This window comes from Lagopus leucura, unplaced genomic scaffold, assembly GCF_019238085.1.
Source record: "Lagopus leucura isolate 7727_CA_CO unplaced genomic scaffold, USGS_WTPT01 Super-Scaffold_100159, whole genome shotgun sequence".
NCBI lineage: Eukaryota > Metazoa > Chordata > Aves > Galliformes > Phasianidae > Lagopus > Lagopus leucura.
In genome coordinates this window covers 5,377,876-5,401,420 of record NW_024962335.1, presented here as the reverse complement: position 1 = coordinate 5,401,420, position 23,545 = coordinate 5,377,876, and the positions used below count along the sequence as shown (strand labels likewise).

Here is a 23,545-nt window from a genome sequence, read left to right as displayed (position 1 = left end):
TATTTAAAGACAGACTTCTCTAGAACAAATGAAAAGCTTGTGTAGGATCTGTGATAAGTTTCCCCTAGATCCCTGAATGATCTCCAGAGAGAATGGACGTCTATACCAAACTGAGTAATGTTTTGTTGAAGCAGAGAAGTATACCTTTTCCTCCCTTCTGTACAAATAGATTGGAAAGGACATCTGAAGTAATTTCATCTGTCCCCTGCCTTAAAGCAAGGCTAATTTGGATGAGATTCTGAAGGGCCTGGTCCAGTTCTTTTGTGAGTATGCGTAAAATGAAGGTCATGCCACCCATCCAGGCAGTTTGCTATGATGTTATACTGGTGAAAATATTTGTCATAATACGTAGCTAGAGTTTCCCATGTTCCAGTTTATCTGTTGTCCCTAATTCTGTCACAGTGATTTTCTCATAAATTTTTGGCTCAATCTTCTCCACTTTTCACCCGTTAGATATTTTAGGTGGCAGTGAGATCTCCATGTGGCCTGCCTTCTTTGAAGCTGAGCAAACCTGGTTCTCAGCCTCTCCCTGAATTTCATGTGTTTCAGCCTCTTATCTGTCTTGCTCTTCTCCCTCTGGATTTGCCCAGAATGTCAGTATCTGTCAACATACAGTCTTGTACAGAGAAATACCAAACTGGGCACAACTCTAGATAGTTTAGGTGCAGCTTCATACTGTAGTTGTTAATTATTTACAACTACGCAAATTATTAAACTCCGAGCAGCACATCTTTTCAATATTTGTACAAAGTTATATGGTATAAGGCCAGTTATTTTCAAACATAGTGAATAGTATGCTTTCATCTAAGATCCAAACTGAAGCAACTTACTTCATGAACATAGAAATGGGAACGTAGTCATTGTGTCAGTGTAATAACTTAAATGTAATTATCAGTACAGAGCTACTTTCTTTTGAACTGTAATCACATTTTAAGAAATCCTGTCAATATACTGGTATTTTCAGCAAAATGGCTTTTTTAAGCTATTTTTTAGCTAATTTGATGATTCATTTACTTGTTTCCCATGTGTTACTGAAATGTATATAAAAACAAGCAAACAAGCTGTATATTCTATGTAGAATTCTATGTATTCTATATTCTAGTTTGCATAATGCCCTGACTTTTCTGATGTTAAGAGTGTTTATATGTTGCAGTTATTGAAACTGTGGTATGTGCTAGCCTTTTACGCTGTGAAAACTTTCCCTGAACTGGGGTCAATGTTTCTGGGGCTACGTGAGTGGGTTCTTTTTCACCTCTATCTCACTGAAGACCCTGAAAACATTACTGCCCCTCTTCCAACCACTCTTTTCTGTGTGTCAAGCTTCTTAACATTGCCTTTGTTTTTTGAGCTATTGAAAAGGAAAAAATGGAGGTCTTGTTTCCCTTTTTTTTTTCTTTTGGTATGTAAGCCAATACACTCATAACCTCCGGTCCCTGATAAGCTGTTGGGAACAAGTGAAAGTTGATGATGTCTCAGTAGTTTTTACTGACAGCAGCAGGAAATCACTGTAGAGGCTCTCTAATGTTCCATCCCCTGACCTTGCTCATGTAAACAGGATTTGGAGGAAGCAAAGCAATGTACTGTAATGTGGAAGTCAGAAAGTCTGCACTGGCTGTGAGACGTTTGCTGTTCTTTCTTTTCCAGTACTGGTTAACGCTGAAAGAAAAATGTGCTTTTTATTTATTGCAGTATGGATTGTTAAGACTGTAGATTAATTATTAGAAGGGGAAAGATTGTTCCTGTTTGAGACAAAAGGAACATGCTGTGTTTTAATATAGGAAGTGACCAAATAAATTCTCCCCAAAACTTGTAAAATATTCAAATAAGAATGTGTAATTTTTATTCCTTGAGATCAGACATTATTAGCTAAGCTGTCTTGCATATGTAGTAGGCCTCTGGATGCAAAAAGAAGTATCTATATTCTCAATTTATCCTATACACGTGCCTTCCTTGGTATGTATTTCAGTGGCTAGGTATTTTTGACAAAATTTTTAATGACTGTATTTTGAGTACGACCAAAAAATAAACAACCCCATGTAAGTTGTGAAGTGTGTCAGCAATTACAAATGCAAAATTTGCATTTCTTTGTAATTTTTTACAAAGTACAATTACAAAAATTTACAAAAAACATTTGTAATTCTAACAAAGAGAATGACAAAAGAAAATTTATCTTAAAACCTAAAAACACTGCATGTTTTACTTACTGTACAACTTCAAATATATTGTGATTTACATCCTTTCCTAGCTCTATCCTTATATGGAAATAAACACCAGCCCTCTTCAGTAAGTTTAAGGCAAAGGGAAGAAGAAGAAAGGAGAAAACAAGAATTTTACAGCTAGATGCAGCTTTTATGTAGGTTAGTATACTAAACTTTAAAAGAATCTTCCAACACAAATGCCAAAAGAATGAAGCAAATGGTATATTGACCAGTGAAATTGTAAACTTTTAAATGTCTTCATAGATGTTCAGGTATGTTTAGAAAAAAATGTGTGTTTAATCCTAAAGGAACCATGATTTAATAATAACATAAAATAACAAAGGTCAAGACACATAAAAGTGAAGTCGGTGTTCCCAATAAAAGAAGAATAAGATTCAAGTGGCCCTTGCATTTTGCAGTGGTGATATTCTACCACAGCATGTAACTGCAGGTTTACAGGGATAGAACAGGAAATGTGCTAATGTGCTACATAATTAGGTAATAATATATGTCTTGATGTTCCCTAATAGGATTCATTATATTCTTTGAGTGAACTGGAGCTTCAGAGAGTTGAGTTTTCACTGGAGACAGAATTCTGAACACTAGAGAGTGCAAGAATATAATATTTCTTATACTGTTTTTTAACCTGCTTTCCCAGGGAAATGTAGCTTATGAGTTTATATTGCTTATTTGTCTATCTGTGTCTCATCTCCCTAATAATTCTTGAATCAAATTTTTTTATGAACCAGATTTGAAATCAGGAGCCAGCAGAATAAAGAAACTAAAGTTAGTGTGCTGCCACTAAATTAAAAACAGGTGGGATGCTCTGAATCCGCTGATGCTGGACTAAGCATGGGCTAAATGCAGGTGAACTGTCCTGTAAGAGTGTCACTGTACATATGGAGGGAGCTACAGTAGGACAGGAAGTTCAGAAGATGGACCTAACAGAAATCCCTCCTCACCACTCCAGTGTAAAAGATTAAGCTTCAATATTTAGTTTTTTCACAAAGCAGTTAAATTATGTTGCCATTGCCCCACAGTGATATTGTTTACAGGTGCTGTTGCTGGACTTTTGGTACCATTTTTTGACATTGTGGGCTTGCTGTAGATGACTTTGAAAACTGGCAGTATTTTGCTTTGTCTGAGGTCTTAGTCATGGCAACAGCACAATGCCTCAGGAATGCTTCAGGTTGATCCACGTCTTTATATTGTTCTTTCAGCAAATCAGCACTTTTCTGGGAACTGGGGGCCTGGAAGTTCCAGGTATTATTTCTGCTTCAACTTCCTGAGATACTGTACTTGTCTGTTCTGACCTTGTCTGCCAAAGTCATGTTTCCCCCTCATATCTGCTGGGAATCCAAGCTGTATTCACGGTTCTCACAGCTGATTCTGAGGCATGTAGAAAATGCTTGACAGCTATCAGCCCCCACATCCAATAACAACTGGTTCCTTCCTCTTCCTGGGGAAGTGTAACATCCTCTGAGAAGAACTATCCCCTGAGGAATGCACGAACAGCAAGCAAGCCTTTCACACAGGAAATTACTACTATTGCACTTGCAGAAAAGTGTCTCTGTCACTTGGATTGTCAGTCTATAATGAGCTTCCTGCTGACCTAGATGATGATTTACTACTGCTCTGAGTGCCATTTGTGAATCATTTAGCTTAATGGAAGTAAATGAAGTTAGCATTCAGTAGCTCTACTACTGTAAACATCTGTTATAATTTTTTTTCATTCATTAGCACAAGTTAAGTTTTGAACTTCTTAGTATTCATGGCACTTCAATAATTCTGAGATCCCACATTTTCTAAGACAGAGAAACAAAGGAATGTTTGGCTTGATTCATAGTGTGTGATTCCCTTAGAAAAGGTTACAAGGTTTTATTTTTGTTTATCTTAAACTGAGTAATAAATTTGTGCCACAGATGAAGCATGACAGAAAAGGTGATACTATGCTCTTGACTTACTCTATGTTCTTAAGTATTACTGGAATCTAAGTTTGGCACAGTGTGCTTTCAAATTAGTTGTGCAATCTTGAATATAAAATTAAGTATTTATAATAAATATGCTATTAAAGTGATTAATGCAAGTTTGTTACTAAAGGAAATGCTTTAATTGTGTTTAAATCTCTTCTTATTTTTCTAAATAACAGGGCTTGAATGAGTGCTACCAAATTCTATTTATCACTGAGATTACAGTGATATCTAAACAGGATACTTTCTGCTAGTTTGCTGTGAGAGTTTCTTGCTCCATGTGAGATGATGGAAACACTGAGTTGCTTAAAATGGGACTTGCAGAGACTTTTAAAATAAAATTCAGTACCAAGAGCAGAGATGTTTTTCATACAGGTCTCATCCAACAGATGTTTGATGCAGAAAAAAGTGTGAAAACCTTTTGGTTTCATCTTCCATTTAAACAGTTCTGAGGTCGGAAAATAGGTAGAACATTGCTAAAGGATGATCTCCCAGTCATTTTATCTTAACAACTGTTTTTGTTTGTTCAGTTGCATCCAAGTCAATTTCCTGATCTGCTTAGCTATCCAAACACTAATATCAGCACAAAAGAAATAGTGGGAAAAATGATGTGGATATTAAATAGGTTAGTGCTGGCTGTAACTCAGTTTAAGTTAACGAGTGTCTGTTGAGCCCATGTATTTAGTCTCAAGAAAGACCAGCTGAAGTGATTGTACTGTAACACATACAGATGTGTTATATACATGGCACCTCTGAGCATAACCTTTCTTAAGATACTGTCTGGGGAGAAGATATGAGCAAAGCAGGTGGTGGTGGTGGCTTCCTTTTGTTGAGGCAGTAGGTGACTTGGGTTCAGTTCTCCTTAGCAGCTTTAGAGGGTTCAGCCTGCTTTCTTCCATCTGTGTGGCTCTACCTGAATAGCAAGAAATGAAGACAGAAACTGAATGGAAAAGATTACTTTTCCAAGCAGTGATTTGTTCTTACAGGTGTTTTGCCATTTCTTACACATTGCTTTGGAAGTATAGACACAGAATTTCTGTCACGTTTTTACCAGTGTAATGTAACAGTATAATACTACCTCTTGCTCTAGCTACTATCAGGTAGCTAAAATTATATTGAGGCTACTGTAGTTCTTCACTCAATAACCTAATCATATTTGATTTTATCTTTTCAATCGGTTACATATTATGATACTGTAATTCTTTTCCAAAACGTCTACTTTCCAGTCTATAATTTGATAGCACCTTCATCTCTGCGATCTTACCCTTGAACATGATGTTGCATTTGGATGGTTCAATGAAATCCGTTTGCCAGACAGCCCTGACTGTTTTAGATAGCAGTTTCCAGTATATCTCTTTTACATCATCTGCTAATTTCACGTTTCTCATCTTTTTTTTTTTTTCTTTCTCAAATCACATTGATTTGCATTATGTTATGTCTTAAGTATTTGCTAGTTATGTTGTAAATCAACTTCTCAGTGTTTTCCCTGACATTATTCTCAAGCCAATTGTGACCTCTGACCACACAGTTATCCTGTTTATCCTTTCTAAATATTGATGGATTGTTAGCCTCCCCATTCTCTTGGTATTTTTCCAGGATAAAAGCAAAAAAAAAAAAGCAATACCATTAGCCTACCTGTCAAGTTATTTTAAAACCATTGAGTACAAACTGTGTAACCCAAGCTTTAAAAATATTTGCATGCAGTGTAAGTTGTTTAACAGTTATTCTGATTATGGTTGAAATCAAGAGTATTTTACCATAAGTGCAATTACTGCATTCATGTTCTGACTAAACAGAAGGTAAAATTACCTTACTAACCACTTCAAAAAAAATTCTGCATCGCTCTCTAGCATCTCTAGCTATTAGGAGTATTATTGCTAGGATTTCTTTTGGTTCTGATATTTGTAAAGTACAAATAATCTTTGAGTGACAGAAACAGTGTATGCCAACTTCCTACATATCTATGTTGCAAATGTTGTATTTGATGCTTTCCCCTTGTTTTGCAGTAATTGTAAGTTCTATTTCTCATGTATGCATTCTCTGGTCTCCAATAATATGTAAACTTGTGCCAGATCCTTTCTCCCAGTGGGAGTACTTATTGATTTTTCTCCTTTAGCTCACAATCTATTCTTAGGAAACTTATCTGAAATCAGTTCTTTAAGATACCACTATCATATTCCTCTGTCAGACCCTTTAAAGTCTGCAACAAGTTCAAAATGTAGAAATGAGGTGTGGGGGCAGCCAGGCAGAAATGAGTGGACTAAAATGTCCTTTTTATTGCTCTTAATTCTAATGGCTATAGAGTTCTTGCTGATGCCATCAGTTATCCCAGTCTGCCGCATTTTGTCATTTATGGTTTATGGTCATTTGTGTGATTCTGCTAAGTTGTGAAAACCAACAATACTTTTTATGTATCTGTGAGCACTGTAACTCCCCAAGAGGAACTTGGCATTTAGGATTGGAATGCTAGCTATTGATCTGGGATTATAGTGCTAACTACTTTCATTTTTATTTTCATTTTAACATCCTTTCATGTACAGTATGTGGTACACAGCAGTGTTATGTGTCTTCTTCCATATTCCAGAGTGCGTGGCATCCCACATGCTGACTAGACCACTACCTGTCATAACTGATACTATACAATTGATTACTCATTGTTTAGCTCTCCTGTGCTGCTGAAAGCATACAGTTGGCCTGAATCAAATAAAAATAATAAAGGGGATATAACACCTTTGTCTGGTTTACATGCCTTTTAGCATGGTTGTTTTTGTATATCCCAATGCAGTTTTTCGTTAGTGGCAGCTACATATCTTTCTATATTTTTCTTTCAATGCAATTGAAAGTTTTTCACAGTAAGGGTGGTGAGGCACAGGCACAACCTGCCCGGAGAGGTGGCATCTGTAGTTGGCATAGGATGTTCATTGCTTTTTATTGTTGTTATTTTTCTGTTGTAAGTATTACTGCTTATTTTACAGAGCACAATCCTCAGTTTCCTCTAAATGCCAGCCAACTCCTTGATTAGACCATTTTTAAAGGATAGTGGTTCTCCCTTTGCAAATTGCATAGCTACAGAACTTAGCTACTGTGAGAATTTCATGCTAAGGGTTAGGTTTATCCAAATCCAGGGAAACACAGCTTAGCTATTAAGTTTTTGTGGATCCCTTTAGTGGATCCAACCATGCAGGCAATTGTCGACATCAGAAATAAAAATCAATTGCAAAAAAAAAAAAAAAAAAAAAAGGAAACCTCAAAAAATAATGTTTTCTGCCTTTAAAGCTTAGGTATTACTGATAATCTAAGAATTTAGGAAAAGCTCAGGGAAATATTATTTGGTTCTAGCTGCATGTACACAAATATTAATGGACTGCTATGATCTGTTATTGAGCAGTTTAAATTAATTTTTGTACTTCTTTGGAAAAAAAGCTTTTTTTTTTCTATGTTCTCTTGACAAGAAGGGAATATGGAATGAATTATTTGATTCGTTTACTAGATTCTGAACATGTGAAATTACTGTTTTTCAGCTTTTTTTCTGACCAGCAGCAATGGTAAATAAAGCTATTGGGGAAAAGCTGACATAGTAAAACAATGTAGCCAGTTTTCAGTATATGTTTGATAAAACACTGCTAATGCACAATATGATTTATTTACATAAAACTTTAGTCTGTCGAGCCTGTGAACAGAAATGTTTAGTCTTTTATACTGTTACAGCAATACTAAATTTAACATAACTGTAATCCTGGTAAAAATGAATCTGATGAATCAGTTCATTCCTGTAAGGGCATCAGGATTTCCACTAATTTTGCATTGATGTTTTTAAAAACAAATTAGCAGGTAGTTTTTATTGTATTGTACTGACCTCTTGACCTCTATAAACTCAGCTGGCTTCAGATGGAATTTGCTGTTTTCGTGGTTAAGAAAATGCTACCAGTGAAAATACACGTTTTGCTAAGGAACATAGTTGGATAGTCTTGCCTGGTGTGCCAGCTGTGAGTTTGTATCCTGATAGCACCAGCAGCCATGGCTGGATTCCACGTACTACCAGTAGTGATGGCATTTGCATGGAAGAGTGAATATTTGCTTGCCAAATTGGATCAGTTGCATTTACAATAAGTATTTTCAATTTATATGTTTGGATTCATTTAGATTGGACATTCTTTTAAGATCTAGAGAAGGTTAAGGTGTATAAGAAACTATGAAAGCCTTTGAATTAAATGTGAAATCCTGTATTGTGAGTTGTTCTGAAAGCGTTCTGCTCAAACTAGAAATGTTTGGTTGAACTTTTTCAAGACAAGCTGCATAGTTTATATTATTGCCTGAACACAAAACTTCCATTAAAGTTTGCAAATAAAATATATATCAGAACAACCACATCAGATAACAACGGGCAGAGAACTGCAGTCTGACACATGGCAAGTTCTTGCTGTGCTTAATGCTGATTCATGTGCGTGCAAGAGAAGAGAGGAAACCATGAGTGCTGTCATCAGCTGAAACCAAGGGGAAGTTTTCTGCAGTAGAAACTGATAAAACGGATTGTGATTTAGCATGCTGGGTGTTAGTCTACTAGATTAGAGAACTTTATTTTTTTATTTTTTGTGGATCATTTCTTCATTCAGAAAATAATTTCAAAGCACTAGAAACTATCTGCCTCTAGTTATGGCCTGCCAAAGATACATACATACATATGTGCGTACATTCACCTGTATGGTTCACTTCAGCATATCCACAGTGAAACATTTTAGTTTGAGCGGTGGGTTCGCAAGATGGAGGAAAAAACAGTGATGACAATACCATCATTACTTCTCCTGAGAAACTTCCCATGATGAAAAACAAACAAACAAAGAGAAAACCCAGAAAGTCAAGCTATGGTGAGATGGGAGACCGTACTGTCAACTCTTTGCTTGTTGGTCTATTTTGAGCTCTAATGCCCTATTTATGACTAATTGTTTGTAGTTGTTTTAATCACAGTATCAGAAATGTTTTAGTATTAGCTGGCAAATGTGCCATGTGTTCAAAATTTAAAGCATTATTTTTAAAAAGCAGGCCATGCCAATTTTTGTGATTCATTAGGAAGCTTACCAATGTCACTTTTTCATACAAGCCCATCTTAATTATAAGATCATTAGGGTATTCATTTGGAAGCTGTTGTGTATATTTTCTGAATTCAAAGAGCTCTTAGAAGGCTGAAGCCTAATGATTTTCAATTGAGTGACATAGACATGTATTATTTCCTACCTTTTTTCTCTTAATTTTTTTTTTCTCTATAAATAAAACCACTCAGGCGTCTTGATATATGGATGCATTTTGCTCAAATTCTGTTCTTATACATGATCTGTGAATGTTTCGTGGGAAAACATTTTGGAATACGCAGAGATGATCAGATAACATGTAAGGATTTTTCAGAAATGGATTAAGTACCACCCACAGAGTTTTGTCTTATTTTGCTCAACAGAAAACAAAGATGAGCAATTATGGTTTGCTGCTTATGACATCATTTATAGGCTGAATTTAATTTTCTACTGAACATCCGCTTGGTAATGTCATGGTAATAACTTCCTATTGATTAATTAAATCTGCTCCTTTTCCTCCTTGTTTATAACTCACATGAGTTTGTCCAAATGTGAGTCTGTTTTATTATTGAAGAGCTATGAATGGAAACAATGTATACATTTTAATTTTCTTCTTAGTTTGCTCCAAAGTAACAATTTTAAATTGTTACCTTATTCAAATTTACTCTCTTACAATAAGGAGCAGTTTTACAGAATATCACGGGGGTTTTTTTGTTTTGTTTTTGTTTTGTTTTGTTTTTTAATTAGAAGGCATTTTTACAACATTCCTGGCAATTTGTGTTATTTTTATGTACTTGAGAATTAACTATTCCTTAGGACACTGAATTTGCAAAGCAGTATGCCATAACCAAAGCCGAACAGTATTGGCTGGTGTTTAAATATAGTTACTTAGGTTGCTCCAAAAGTAACTCCAACAGATACCAAGAACACAGTAGCACTGTTTAATGGAGCAAGACAGCCTCAAAACCCTATTTTTCAAGGTAGTCACAACCATTAGCTGTGCATTTTCACCAGCAATGAATAAGACCCTGCATGCAATGTTCATAAAAATCTGCACCAGCAGAGGCAACCCACTGCTGCTATGACCGCGTTGTTGCATTGAAAATGTTGCCCATACAATCTGTCTTTCACTGGCCTTAACAGATGGAAGTCAGAAAGCACCAAATCTGGACTATACTGTAGGTGTGAAAGGACTGTCCAGCCAAGGCTGACAGTATGCTTCATGGTATTCAAACTAGCATGGAGGTTTTCAAAGGATGTCTACAAAAAAAAATATATCGTACCAACTGGATGTTTTTCAGTGGCACTTTCAACTTCCCTTTCTCAACTGTCTGCATTTCATAAGGCACGTGATGATCAAGCAGGCAGTGTGTTCCACATAAACTGTCTCCAGGCTGAGCGTACTCTAGAGAAAACATTCTTGACAGAGAATCACCCAACTTGCTTCTAAGTCTCCCATGCCCTTGGCGACTCATCAACGTGCCTTGATAATCTTATAAAGGTTTGCCACTAATTCTGTCTAATAATTTACATTCTACAGAATTATTTTAGAGACTTAAGAGACAATTTTTAATGGATCACAATGATTTTTAGATTTTCACTTGAAAAATCTATTCAGCGTTACAATATAAGTATCTTGACTATGTTGTAGACATTGTGTATTTTAAACTCATCAGATAAGATAGAAATTTCCTTTTTTTCTTTTGCTCAGTGCTTGGATACTTTCATCAGCACTCAAGATATTTCAGAGAAACTGCTAAACTGGAACTACTTATTTTGTAACGGTTGCAGATATTGCAAATATAATTAGAGATAATAAAATGTGATTGTCTGTTTCTTTCAATTTTTGTTTATTTTTATACTATCTGAAGGTAGAAGTTCGGAGAAATTGCAAAAGGATTAATAAATCAGGAAAAGTTTTTATGAGGGATCCTCTAAAGAATTAGTGATGATTTAACCTATCCTGACTCAAAAGGGCCTTTAAATCTTCAAGGCACAAATAAAAGCAGAAGTGATTGGGAAGATCGTGCTCTTTCACTTACCCTGAAGCAATATTTATACAGCAGAGTTATTTCCCTCGTGACATGGTGTGGATCTTTTCTGTTTTCTTTTCCTGTTTCCTGAAGAAATTGGTTCTCAAAAAAGTAGTGCAACTAAAGAAACATCTAAAAGCTACTTTTTTGTTCTTTTAGCAGAAAACTCATACCAAAGAGAAATTTCATACTATGGAGTGGAACCCTTGTGATCATCCAGTCACATATGGAATTTTCATCCATATGACTGCTTTGAATGAATTCCTTTGTGAGCTACAGCTATCTTTTTGAATTAAACTCAGGGCAGCAATAGTATTTGAGCTTTAATTCAAGCTCTAGTAGTAATGCATTTAGTTCTTCAATCAAGTACCTGAAAATTGTTTGTGTTGAAATCATTCGTAAAGACTGCTGAGATTTCTCAGTACATCGTGTGTGATTATTGCCTCATCTGTCACAGCTGAAATTACCTCTTAGGTCAGAAGGAGTTGAAGTGTTATGAATTGGACGTGGTACAAGAAGCAAATCTGAAGGCCATTGTGTGTACATGTGTAAAGACTTCTAACAATATAAAAACAGATCTTTCTGCTGATTTTCGTGTATTATTCCAATTAAACGAAGACAAGGGCAACTGAATATTCAAATGGTGTTTCTTTATTTAAGGATGATGTCAGCAATGAAGATTTGCAGTATCCCTCTGCTTCGGTCTTGGCAACAAGTTCAAAGAGGAAGTCTGAGAATGAGAGCGAATCAGTTATGCATAATGCGGACAAGAAAATAGGCATCTCCCCATCCCTGGGTAATGCTCTGGAGAACATTGTGGAACAGCTGGATGTTTTGACTCTAGTAAGTATGCAAGAACAGATAGCACTCACAGTGGAAAATAATAATTTTATCAATGGTGAAAAAAACAGGAACTATGCTCGTAAATCAGAATGTTAAAGTCTGTAGGCTTCAATGATTATATAGTCAAATGACTGTTTTGTTCCTTGCCTTTCAGCAAACACTGATTGCACGTGTTGTGTTTCCTAAAGTCAAAGCTTCCTGCTATGTAATCGTAAAGATTATTACTGTGTTTTTAACTGTAGAAGAAAAAAATTCACTATTTTTCAATAGTGAGATCTAATGTGGATTCGCCAGAAGCCAGTTGTTGTGTTGACATTGTCAAATTCCAGCTTGAACAGTCATGCATTAGTAGGGGATGAACAAAGTAAATTGGCAATGTACCGTTAAATCCTTCTTCAAACTCAGTGCTCAAGATATTGGCTTAGGTAGGAATCTATGCAGTGGATAATTCCAAGTGTCAGTGAAACAGCACACATGTTAGTCTCTGTCAGTAACTCTGAGTTGCTTGTTTGCAAAAGCACAATACTTATTTTTGCTGATCCAAATTCAGACAATTTGTCTTAATACACTACTTTATGGTCTGGAATGTATTAACATTAATCAGTAATAGGAGTGGTTAGGATTTTTTCTTCATTCTTCTGCAATATGTATCTTAACTGAAGAAATATGTTTTGAAAAGTTTGGAGTCAAAGCATCAGCTGAAGATTATTTGTGAGGTAAGTTGCATTGGGAAGAAACTGTCAGCCTGTGTCTGGGAACCTACCCTTCTTGAGGAAGACGGTCTCTTGGAGAATGCCTTTTAATGTTGCTTTTTTTTCACACCATTTATTTTTTATATCTTTAAAGTTTCTTTCAGGCTTTTGGAAGACATCATTTGGGGTCGCTGTTTATGGCAGTTTTTATATTGCAATATGGAGGCAGCTTTCACATAGTATTTCTGAGTAATTTTTATGTGCACATAAATATTGTACACACATGTACAGCTTTTTTTTTTTTCATGAAAACAATTTAAAACCTTTGGACAGTCTACATAGATACAAATCCATCATTCTTAAATACAGTTGTAAATAGTGGAGCAGCTAGGGCAAAGCCATCTTTAGGCTATTTTTCTGTTGAGTTAAAAGGATTTTTTTAAATGTTACCATTTTGTACACTTTCGTAGTACTGTGTGAATGATATAAAAACATGCTAAAGCTATTGCTACTGTCCTCCTCATGCAGACAATTTCAATCCTGGAACAACGGCTGACTTTGACTGAAGATAAGCTGAAAGAATGCTTAGAAAATCAGCAAAAAAATTTACCTCAGGGAAGACAGGAAGAATAAAAGATGGAAATGAACTGCATTGATTAGTATGTTTTGTATTTTCACAAGGAAATAATAAATGTTGCTTTGTTGGATTTGACTATAAGTGAAAAAAAATTCCTTTTCTTCTTATCAATGTAAAAAAAACTGAAGAAAAAAATTTATGATATTTTAAATATTGGTAGCAAGCAGACACTCTGGTTATACATTTAGTAAAGTGTAGCCCAGCCAAAAGTAATATCAGAAAAAGGTACCATCAAAAGTAGTATCCCACTGAATGTTTTGAGTTACAGGTCTCTTATTTCAGCCTAATAAGATCTTTAAATTAAACAACAAGATGTATGTTTTTAGATAAAAAACACTTGCCATGGAAGTGCACTATGCAGATTTTTCAACTCAGGTAGGGGCTGCGAAAATAATGCTCATTGTTCTAAGGCAATATTACTCTAGCACATAAATTAAATAAGGTCCAAGTACCCCTATATGCTTAAGTGCCAGAAGTTTTCTTTGTCTCTTATGGACTGTCAGATATTTTTCCATAAGCTTATGACATTTACTCTTCATCTTCTACATATTTTAGTGATGACTGCAAGATCTAGTGTAATAACTTTTAGTTACAAATATGAAGTCATGTAAATGTTGAAACAGTGATTGTATGTGTGAATTCAGATGCAAGACGTGCGGTGTTGCACTTCTCATCCAGCAGAATTCATTTTTCATTTTTAGTGAAATGAGAATTAGCTTCATATTTCTGAGGAGTACATCTGAACCAAACACACAGTGACTCAAAGTCTCTATCACAAATACAAAAGATCCCCATCCTCCAAGGACTTCCACAGGTGCTCACGTTTCTTGTGCTATGAATTCTCCTCATCGTTTAATGCGTTATGAATAATTAAGCCACAATCAGTAAAGACATTGTGTGAGTCAGTTTGCCATGTATAATGAATTTTGGTTTTATTTGTAATAAAAATGCGATTTTTAGAAAGGCGTAATTGTAGGTATTGTTCTTCAGTAGAGAACATCTCTGCTTCTTTATGGCTACCTATTACCTTTTTAAATGGCAATTTAAACACCTTTAGTATATCCACAATCAAAAGTAAGTAGTCATCCCTTTCTGCAACTTCGCATTTTGTAGGTTGAAAAAATAGGACACTTGAAATGGGGGGAGCATCTTAATCCAATTCTGCAACTGACCGTATATAGATAAAGCCCATTTCCCAAGCTGAGCCTCATTAACATCAATAGAATTCAGCTGAAGTACAGAAGTACCATGCAAACACCACTGCAGTTGGAGCCAACGTAATGAGCAGTCAAATGTTCTCTTATAACTTTTTATTTTCTCTTACAGTACACCTTCGGATAGCCAGAAGTCATATCAGTTCGTAATTAGTAAACACTGAATTTTGCCAACAAGTTCCACTTGTTTTCAGCTCGGCTTTAAATAGTGCTGTATATTGTGAAGAAACATCCTACAAGCTTTCCAGTCATGACTATTTCTATGCAACATCCTATGCCCTGATTTTTTAGTGGAAGGATAGTCTTACATATTCCAATGTGTACAGCCTGACCTTTGATTATGCAATTGTTTATAGTGCTATATAATGCAGAGTTATGTAAATACTGTCTTTTAGGTCAGATGTATTTTGTGGTTTTGCATTTGGAAATATTCTTGTGGTCTTTGCCTTTTCTTGGTTTCATTACAAGGCACAAAACCATGCAGCTGTTAAAAACTTGACTTCTTGGTTTTTTTTAATGGACTACATATTTTTTATTTCTATATCAACAGGATTTTTTTGTTAAGCTTTTCAGGAATTATTTATCAACAACATATGAAAATATATATTTTTTTGCTTTATATTTTAATAAAATTTTTGCTTTTGTCTTCCCTTCTGCCTTTGGATGCCTACCTGTGCGACCTGGTGTAGGGAACCTGCTTTGGCAGGGGGTTGGACTCGGTGATCTCTGGAGGTCCCTTCCAACCCCTACAATTCTGTGATTCTGTGATTCTATTAACTCTGCCTTCTTCCTTTTCAATATATATACAATGGGAGCATTTAATACTTATGTGTGTGAATCTGGTGAATTAATGTAACATTCACAAATTAACGTATGCTATTTTCATTCCATCAGTAGTCTGTTGATACTGAAGTGCTCAGAATGCCTGACACCTGGGATATCTGTATAATTAGAGATGATAGTTTGATAAAAGTGTGGAGGTATTTTCCTCAAGCTGTGAGCGCTCTCCTAAAATACAACCACTACCAGCTAACGCGTTTCTTTAAAGGAACTTTCACATGGGCTATTAGCCTTTTTTCTTGATCCATATAATTTCAAGTAGGGCTACAGAATAAAAAACTTCCTTTCAAAGTGGCTGAAGGAGTTGCTTAAACTCTCAGAAGCAAGTATTCTCAGTATTGCAAGGGCGGCTGAATACCAATTCAAAAAAATAATAGTTGTGTCTGAATGGCACGCTTCAAAGTGTGGTAGGTCCCTGATGTTTGTGAGTGTGTGAGCATGGCACAACAAGTAGCCCTGCCTGAGTCCCCTGGAAGATTTGCCAGGGGAACAGAACTGCAAGTTCATAAAGTTTCATAGTGTTAGGAAGTAGCTTAGCGACTCATCTTAGATAATTCTGCAGAGATTTCCAGTCAAAGCAAAAAATGCTTTGTGCGAATTGAAAGAAATGCTGTTGGCTGCTGCCAAGTTCCATTTGTAATTCCCATCAAAGTTCAGTCATTCATTTTAATGGAGTTCCTATCCCGAGCATTGTGTGCAGCGTGATACTGAAGCAATCAAGGTATTTTTCTGAGTTCTTTACTTCGGATAGTTCCGTCTCATCTCTTTGAAGCACATGTAGAGGTACGGGCTTCGCCATGGGCTAGACACCAAGTGGCTCATACTCCAACGTGGGCCTAGAAGGCACTTCTGATATGAATGTACAGGTTTTCAAATGCCCGGGCAAAACCAGGCTGGGACGTTAATCTATGCCAATAATCAGTTGTATATTATGGACCAGACTGACAACTCAAAACATTATTCTGGGTTTTCTCTCACTCTCTCTCTTCTTTTTTTTTTTTTTTTTTTTTTTTTAATTTAATTTTATTTTGTCCATATCCATACATTCTCCAAAAATCTCCACTGTTTACCTTTTGCTGTTGCTGCCATGTCTTCTAAAGCCCTCGTGTTTTGGAAAACCAGTTCCTGGAGATGAATGTATCAGAACAACTCCCCATGTTGTTTATTGCTTTTACGCATGTAAGACAACAATTCACTGTTTCATTATCATAATCATTATGATGAGAAACTTAAACCACAGGCTTACGTTCTGATTAAACTTACCTTTTGGGTGGAAAAAATGGTTGTAGACACATTTCTCTTGGCCATTTCCCTGTGCAGATCCCTGTAGCATGACTTATCCCGGGAATATAAATTGCCATCTTTATTTGAATAATTAAGTGCGCTGTACGATTCTTAAGGTAAAAGTTATGTCTTTTTCTTCCTAGAAGTCTTTTAACAAGGCTTCTGAGTTATTTTAGTTGCTGTATCGCACTGCAGAAACACTGAATGAGAGTAGCTGGGATCAGAATGCATTTCCAAGGACATAGCTTTATGTAACCTGTTTACCCTGTAAGACTTGTAAAAATCAGAAATTCTGTACTCTGCCCCAAACAATTAATGAATATGTATGTTCACACTGGATCCAGGAACAGTATGTTTTTGTCAGAGTGCCCCCTCAGGGACTTTTGCACGCTTCGGATGCATAATACAATTGAAGCCGTTTCTTTGTGAGAAAATAGGTTAATAACTTGCCAAAAGGCAGATGTTAATTGGAAAAAGTGCAGACAAGTCCTTTTCTTTACAATGTATATGGATTGTGTTTGTTATGACTTGCATCCAAGAACAGGTGCAGTTTCAATTGACTCAGCTAACAGGATGTGCTGAGTGCACTCCTCTCCAATTTTACTATAAATTTTAAATCCAGCGGAAAAATATAGTTTCCGAACTAGTCAGTGAGTGGTAAGCTACATCTGGTACCTGTATTACAAACATATTTACAATGTATTGTTGAATGTGGACTTAAGCATCTTAGTAACACTAAAATAATGCCCTCGTTTATTCATCAGCGCTGAAGAATTTTACTGGTGGGGAATTTTATAAGACAAAATGTGTCTTCCCTTCCCAAGTGTTTACTTCCTAAGAGATAAAGCAGTTCTAGATGAGGTGGTGTGCCCAGCATGTGCGCTTGCAGCCCGGAAGGCCAACTGTGTTCTGGGCTGCATTAAAATAGGAGTCGCCAGCAGGGGAGGGAGGTGACTGTCCCCCTCTGCTCAGCTCTTGTGAGGCCCCATCTGCAGCACTGCGTCCAGGCCTGGGGCCCCCAGCACAGGAAGGATGTGGAGCTCTTGGAGTGGGTCCAGAGGAGGGCACTAAGATGATCAGAGGGCTGGAGCACCTCTACTATGAGGAAGGGTTGAGGAAACTGGGCTTGTTTAGCTTGGAGAAGAGAAGGCTCTGGAGAGACCTCATTGTGGCCTTCCAATATTTGAAAGGAGCGTATAAGCAGGAGGGGCAACAGCTGTTCACAAGTGTGGATAGTTATAGGACAAGGGGGAATGGTTTTTTAGGTGATTTAGGTTAGATACTAGGAGGCAGTTTTTACACAGAGGGTGGTGACGCACTGGAACAGATTGCCCAAGGAGGTTATGGATGCGCCATTTCTGGAGGCATTCAAGGCAACGTACATCAAGTGTTGTCAATGACTTAAAGGAGAAAAAATATCCTTACTTTATGTAATTAATGCATTTCCTGCCACAAGGTTACGCAGCAGACTGAGCTCTTTACCCTGCCCCATCATTTTTCCTGTCTTAAAAAGCAAAAATGAATAAAACAAATGAAAAGACACACGCACAAGAAAACAATACAAAAACATCTGGGTGTAGCAGGTCAGAAGAGCAACTGTTTCATATTTAATCATTCAGATCCATGGGTCTCTTGGGCTTGGCTGCTCACGAGTCCACTGAAGCAAGGATTTTGGTTTGGAGCCAGGTGCCCACCCAGCCCTACCTCATCCTTGAAAAGTCACGGACGTAACGTACGCTGGCTGTGAAAGGTACGGCTGCCCAGGAAGCAGCTGACTCAGCTTCACCCTGGAGTACTCTGCAGCCTCAGAATCAAAGCTCTTTTCTATGGTGAAACAACATTGGCTCAGACCTGTGCTCCAAAGCCACCCGCGTTAAGACTGTTCTGTTAGGTTTCCAGTCAATAAGGAAAGCTGCTGGTAAAAGAGAGCGTGCATGTTTTTAGAAAGTCTTGATCCTGATTGATTTTCATACCAGGCCAAAATCTGCTGGGCATCTTTTGAGATGCTGACTAGATTGAGACCTATGGTGTAGACTGGGCAGTAACACCTAGTCCAGGAATCCTTGAGAAGTGTCAGCATTAATGGTGATACTGGCTATGCTGGTGGTGGGATCACACAATTTTCACATGCCCGTAGCTGAGCATGGGCATCAGCAGACTTGATGCACTTGCAGAGACAGGAGTGTGCTGGGGAGAAAAGCTGAGGCTCTCAAGGCCATCTAAATATAGGATTCCGTGACTCAGAGTAGTGGTTAGACTTGCAAGTCCCTGTACTGCTTGAGCCCCTGCAGAGCAGGATAAAACAGAGGAGCCTAACTTCTCTTCAAAGCTGCTGAAGAGAAAGCAATTGCCAGAAGACAAGAAGAAAAGACATCCATTAGGCTTCTTTTTCATCCTTTTGTGCTTTGTATTGCAACCAAACTGTACCTCTCTCTCAACTTTTTTTCCTCCTCCCAATCCCCAGAGGAAATCCCTGCTCCTTTTAGAGAAAGAAAACAATGAGAGGAGAAAAAGTAGCAGGATCTCTGTGCTGCAGGATTTCACTTGAAGCTTTTTCTGGCTGCAGTGATGGCTTATGGTGCTTATTGCAGCATCATTACTAATCGTCAGCTCTATCCTAAGATTAACCATCAGAAGCACAGCGTGTTGGCTGCTGCTTGTTGGGACTTCCTGAACAAGTGCCATAGGACAGAAGTCTGGGAAGCTCAAAGTGAAACAATCCTGCCTGATTTATTTTAAGAAAGAGCCAGGTGAGCCGTGCACAAAGGGCCTTGCTGCTTCGTGCTGCCTTCATGGTTCAAGCCTCTCAAAATGAAACATCTAAGATGCAATACACTTGGGTGGCAAAAAGGACAGAGTGCTCCTGGCAGCAATTCTTCCTCATGAGAGCATTTGTCCACCATTTTTTCAATCATTCTTTTTATAATTATTTTCACCCTATGATACATGTTGGATGCACAAAACCTAGGACATATTGCTAAAATCTACAAAGAGCAACTTGAAAGGGAAAGAAGAGACAGTGTTGGTATCTGGCTGTCAGCAGGTTCTGCACTGATTACTGTGTTAATTCTGGTGATTACAAATAAAATGACACTGTGCCTAAAATGTGATGCTCGTGCAAAAGCAGGGCTTAGTCTGTGAGACTTGAAAATTCCTGTACTTCACAAGACTAACAGCTTCTAAGAGAAATTTTTTAAGTGTAATAAATTAGATACCTTTATCTTTTCAGTTTAGAAGTGAGTGTAATAGGGCAAAGCATAATAGGTTATAATATTTAATTGTATACAACCATACTGAGTTTCAGGCTGCACCAGTGCCTCTGTACCACTTCACTGCTGTAACACGGTGAGCTTTTGTGCAGCTTCTGCAATCTATTCAGTATTGACCCGACCTATAAATAGTCACATTATCGAGAGACTGCAGGAGCTTCATTAGAGAAGTTGTGGCAGCCGCTCAGTGCTGATCCCAAAAAGCTGAAGCAAGTGGGTGACACCAAGCCTGAAGCATTTGCCGTGTAGGCAAGCCAGTGTCACTGCAACCAACAGAATGGTTTGGGTTGGAAGGGACCTTAGAGATCACCTATTGAAACCCCAGTGCTATGGATAGGGACACCTACAGATCAGGCTGCCCAGGGCCCCATCCAACCTGAACACTTCCAAGGATGGGGCATCCTCAGCTTTTCTGGGCAGCCTGTTGGAATGTCTCACCAACCTCTGAGTAAAGAATTTCCTCCTGACGTTTGACCTACATCTCCCCTCTTGTAGTTTAAAACCACCCCCTTAGCTGTGCCTCGCCAAGCACACCGCGCTGGTTGCGGTGCCCGTGGGTTTCCTCTCAGACGGCAGCGCGACACTCAGCAGCCTGTGGTCAGGCGGCCACAGCCAGCAGAGCCCGGATGCTGCCAGGGTGGGTGCTCAGGGCCGGGGCCGTGGGACATCCTGCAGGGCGCTGGACCGGCGGCATGGCCACGACCGGGGAGTGACTCATCAGCCCAAAGTCACACGCAGGCAGCAGTGCTGTCCTGACTCAATAGGAAGTCTCCAGCTGAAATCAGTGGGACTTCTCACATGCTTGAAGTTACACGCTGAAAATATCTCAGTCTTGTACGTGGATTCACATAATGGAGGGAAAGAGAAAGAAAGGTTGGGAAGAAACCAATGGCTGACTTTTTCTGACTTTGTCTGGAAAACAAATGTAGCCATGAAAACCTGACTTTCTGATTCATTTAAAGGTGTACTTCGCTATTCGTTGCACAGCTTTCTGAAATAGAGGCCCTGGACCTGAGGTAAATGAAGAGGGGCCAGTGCTAAGTTTGCACACAGACCTTATCTGCAGCCTTCTGGATGCTCATTCTGAGGAGTTGATAAAACAAGGGAGGTCTACAGCGTCATTCAAAATTATAAAAGAGGAAATATCGCTCATTTTGTCTTCCCCCCCCCCCCCCTCCCCCCCCTTTTAGAAAGAAAAATGCTTTCAGCCACTCAGCTAATTCCAAGCTGTGTATATGTTGCCCGCATTTCTCTCTCACTTCTCTAAATGATCAAGTTAATCATTTCAAAGGGAGCGTTATGCCCTTGTTACATAACCTGAGTACTGGGGAGGGAATTGCCATGTTTTTCTGTGTAATGGATTTGGGAGGAATGGGGAACAATACAAAGCTAGCAATCTGCACTATTTGAAAAATGTTGGTGTGGAAGACGTTATGGATGCAGTAAGATCTCCCTACTCTCACCCAGTGTCTCACAATTCCATTTATGTTTGTTTAACTTGTAGAATAACAAAGCTGAGCCTTCAGCCCTCACTGTGAAAACAGAACCAGACCGAAATGCCCGAGGTCAGATTTTTAAGATTTGTTCCACACAAAGAATTACTGACAAAAATATATATAATTTGGCCCATTAGCATTAGCCATCGCACACCCACTTTCATTTTATTTATTATTGGAGGAAGAGCAATGCCATAATAAACAGTGCTGGGAGATTTCCAACAGAACAGGTTTTTGTCAGAGGATGCTGATTTGTCGTAAGCAAAATATTTCACAGAAGCACATCTGTTTGGGTGAGCTTCCGCTGCAGGCCAGGCAGGTTTCCATCACTGTCCTGCCTGACTTCCTGCCAGCCTGCCTGGCTGCTCTCCAGGCTCCGTGGCTCCGGGACGGCTCGGGACTCAACCTGGAATTCTTTCTGGTTCCTTGTTTTTCTTTTTTTCCTCTCTTTTGAAATTAGAGGGAAAAGGTCTTGGAAGAAATATAAACCAGCCCTGCGTGCCTTTTTCCAATTGTTCAGAATTCGTTTTCTGTTGTTTTTAATAATGATGACATCGCACAGCACATCTTGATTTGTTATACAGGAGAACCGGAATAGTTTTCCTCCCTGATGGAGGCTAAGCTGCCCCTGGAAGTTAAATAGTTTCCATGCCATGTTGAGTTTCATCTCTGAGTGTTTCCTGGAGAACTCCTGATGACAGTATAATCTCCTCCTCGCTATTTTCTGAAACACTTAATTGCATCACAGTCTCTCTGAAGCAGCAGTGCCTTCCAGCACTGTCTCCCTCACTTGCTTCTCCCAGCCTGGTCTCTGATACAGAGGCGGCATCTACCCCCCACATGGCTTCTGGACACTTGCAGCTGCTGGTCATCATGGTGGACAACAGGTGGTTTCCTGGGACCTCAGGCACCAGATTTACTCTAGAAATCCACCTCAGTGGCCAGCTGCTTGTGCATTAGCTCTGCTGCTGCTTCCTGCTTTATCTGCCCCATTTTTATTGGAGACAGGGATACTTCCTTGCACTTCAGCCTGTGCCCCCTGGGTGGTTGTTTTAGGTTTTTTTTTACACTGTGGTTATCCACAAGCAGAACCCCATGTGCCCAGGATCTTAGGCTTCAAAGATGAAGCAAATTCTCTTCTACCTCTGAGCTCAGGTTACAGGCAATCTACTTTAGCTGTCCTTGTACTCCAGGCTCAACACTTCTTTCTGTCAAGCTCCTATAGGTTTTTTTTTCTTCTTTTTTTTCCTGCCAGACCGTAGGTTTTATCAGTGTCTGTGTATTTGGGTTAACATGACCTTGGAAAGCAGCTGACTAAGAAGAAGCATTTGGTCAAAATTGAGAAGATCTGGTGAGTTGAACTCTGGAATTTAGTTTTGGTGTTACCATGCTGGAGAATCTGTCTATAAGCAGCATTTTAGAACTCATTAGAGTATCTCATTTTCCCAGATCTCTCAGATTTAATGATATTTTCTCAATCAGGAAACCCATTGCATTAGAAATTGGATTGTCCCAAAGGCTAGTGCAGCCACCAGTGTCAGCCTGTCAGAGGTGGTCAGGAGCTGTAGAAAAACTGGAAAAAGAAAGCCATGTGTTGCAGTGCAGTTTTCAAGGTGATGTGAGCTCTGCCAGACCCTAAAACCTCTACAAAAAAGGCTCAAAGTGTTTGGGGTTTGAGTGGAAGAGGCAAAGCCAACAGATGCTGAATGTGGCCAAAGATAGGGAGAAGACAAACGTGAACCCCATTCTGTTGTTGTACCACCTCTGATAACTAGGTTGAATAGTCTTCCCGATGCACCCACAGCCTCTGCCTCCTTCTGCACGAATGCTTTGCCCCTTCCCATATTGCCTGTCCTGCTGTAGCCCGTCACCTCTTTGCTTATCTCTTCCTCTCTCTGTTTTCACATTCTCTTCTCTCCCATCCTTTTCCTTTAAAACAATGTTTTGCAGCCACAATTAGTGCATTTGGCTGAAGTCTCATTGGGCATACAAGGAACTTTTCC

At 38.5% G+C, this 23,545-nt stretch overlaps 1 protein-coding gene across 1 annotated transcript in view; it reads left to right on the top strand.

Annotated features, from left to right (window-relative positions):
* Positions 1-15,238, top strand: part of POC1B (POC1 centriolar protein B) — a 40,790-nt gene extending 25,552 nt beyond the window's left edge. The window contains exons 11-12 of the mRNA XM_042890054.1: positions 11,928-12,110; positions 13,331-15,238. Coding sequence (XP_042745988.1) covers positions 11,928-12,110; positions 13,331-13,435 — 288 coding nt within the window. The 3' untranslated portion in view covers positions 13,436-15,238. The remainder of the gene's footprint in view (positions 1-11,927; positions 12,111-13,330) is intronic.
* Positions 15,239-23,545: the final 8,307 nt, after the last annotated feature.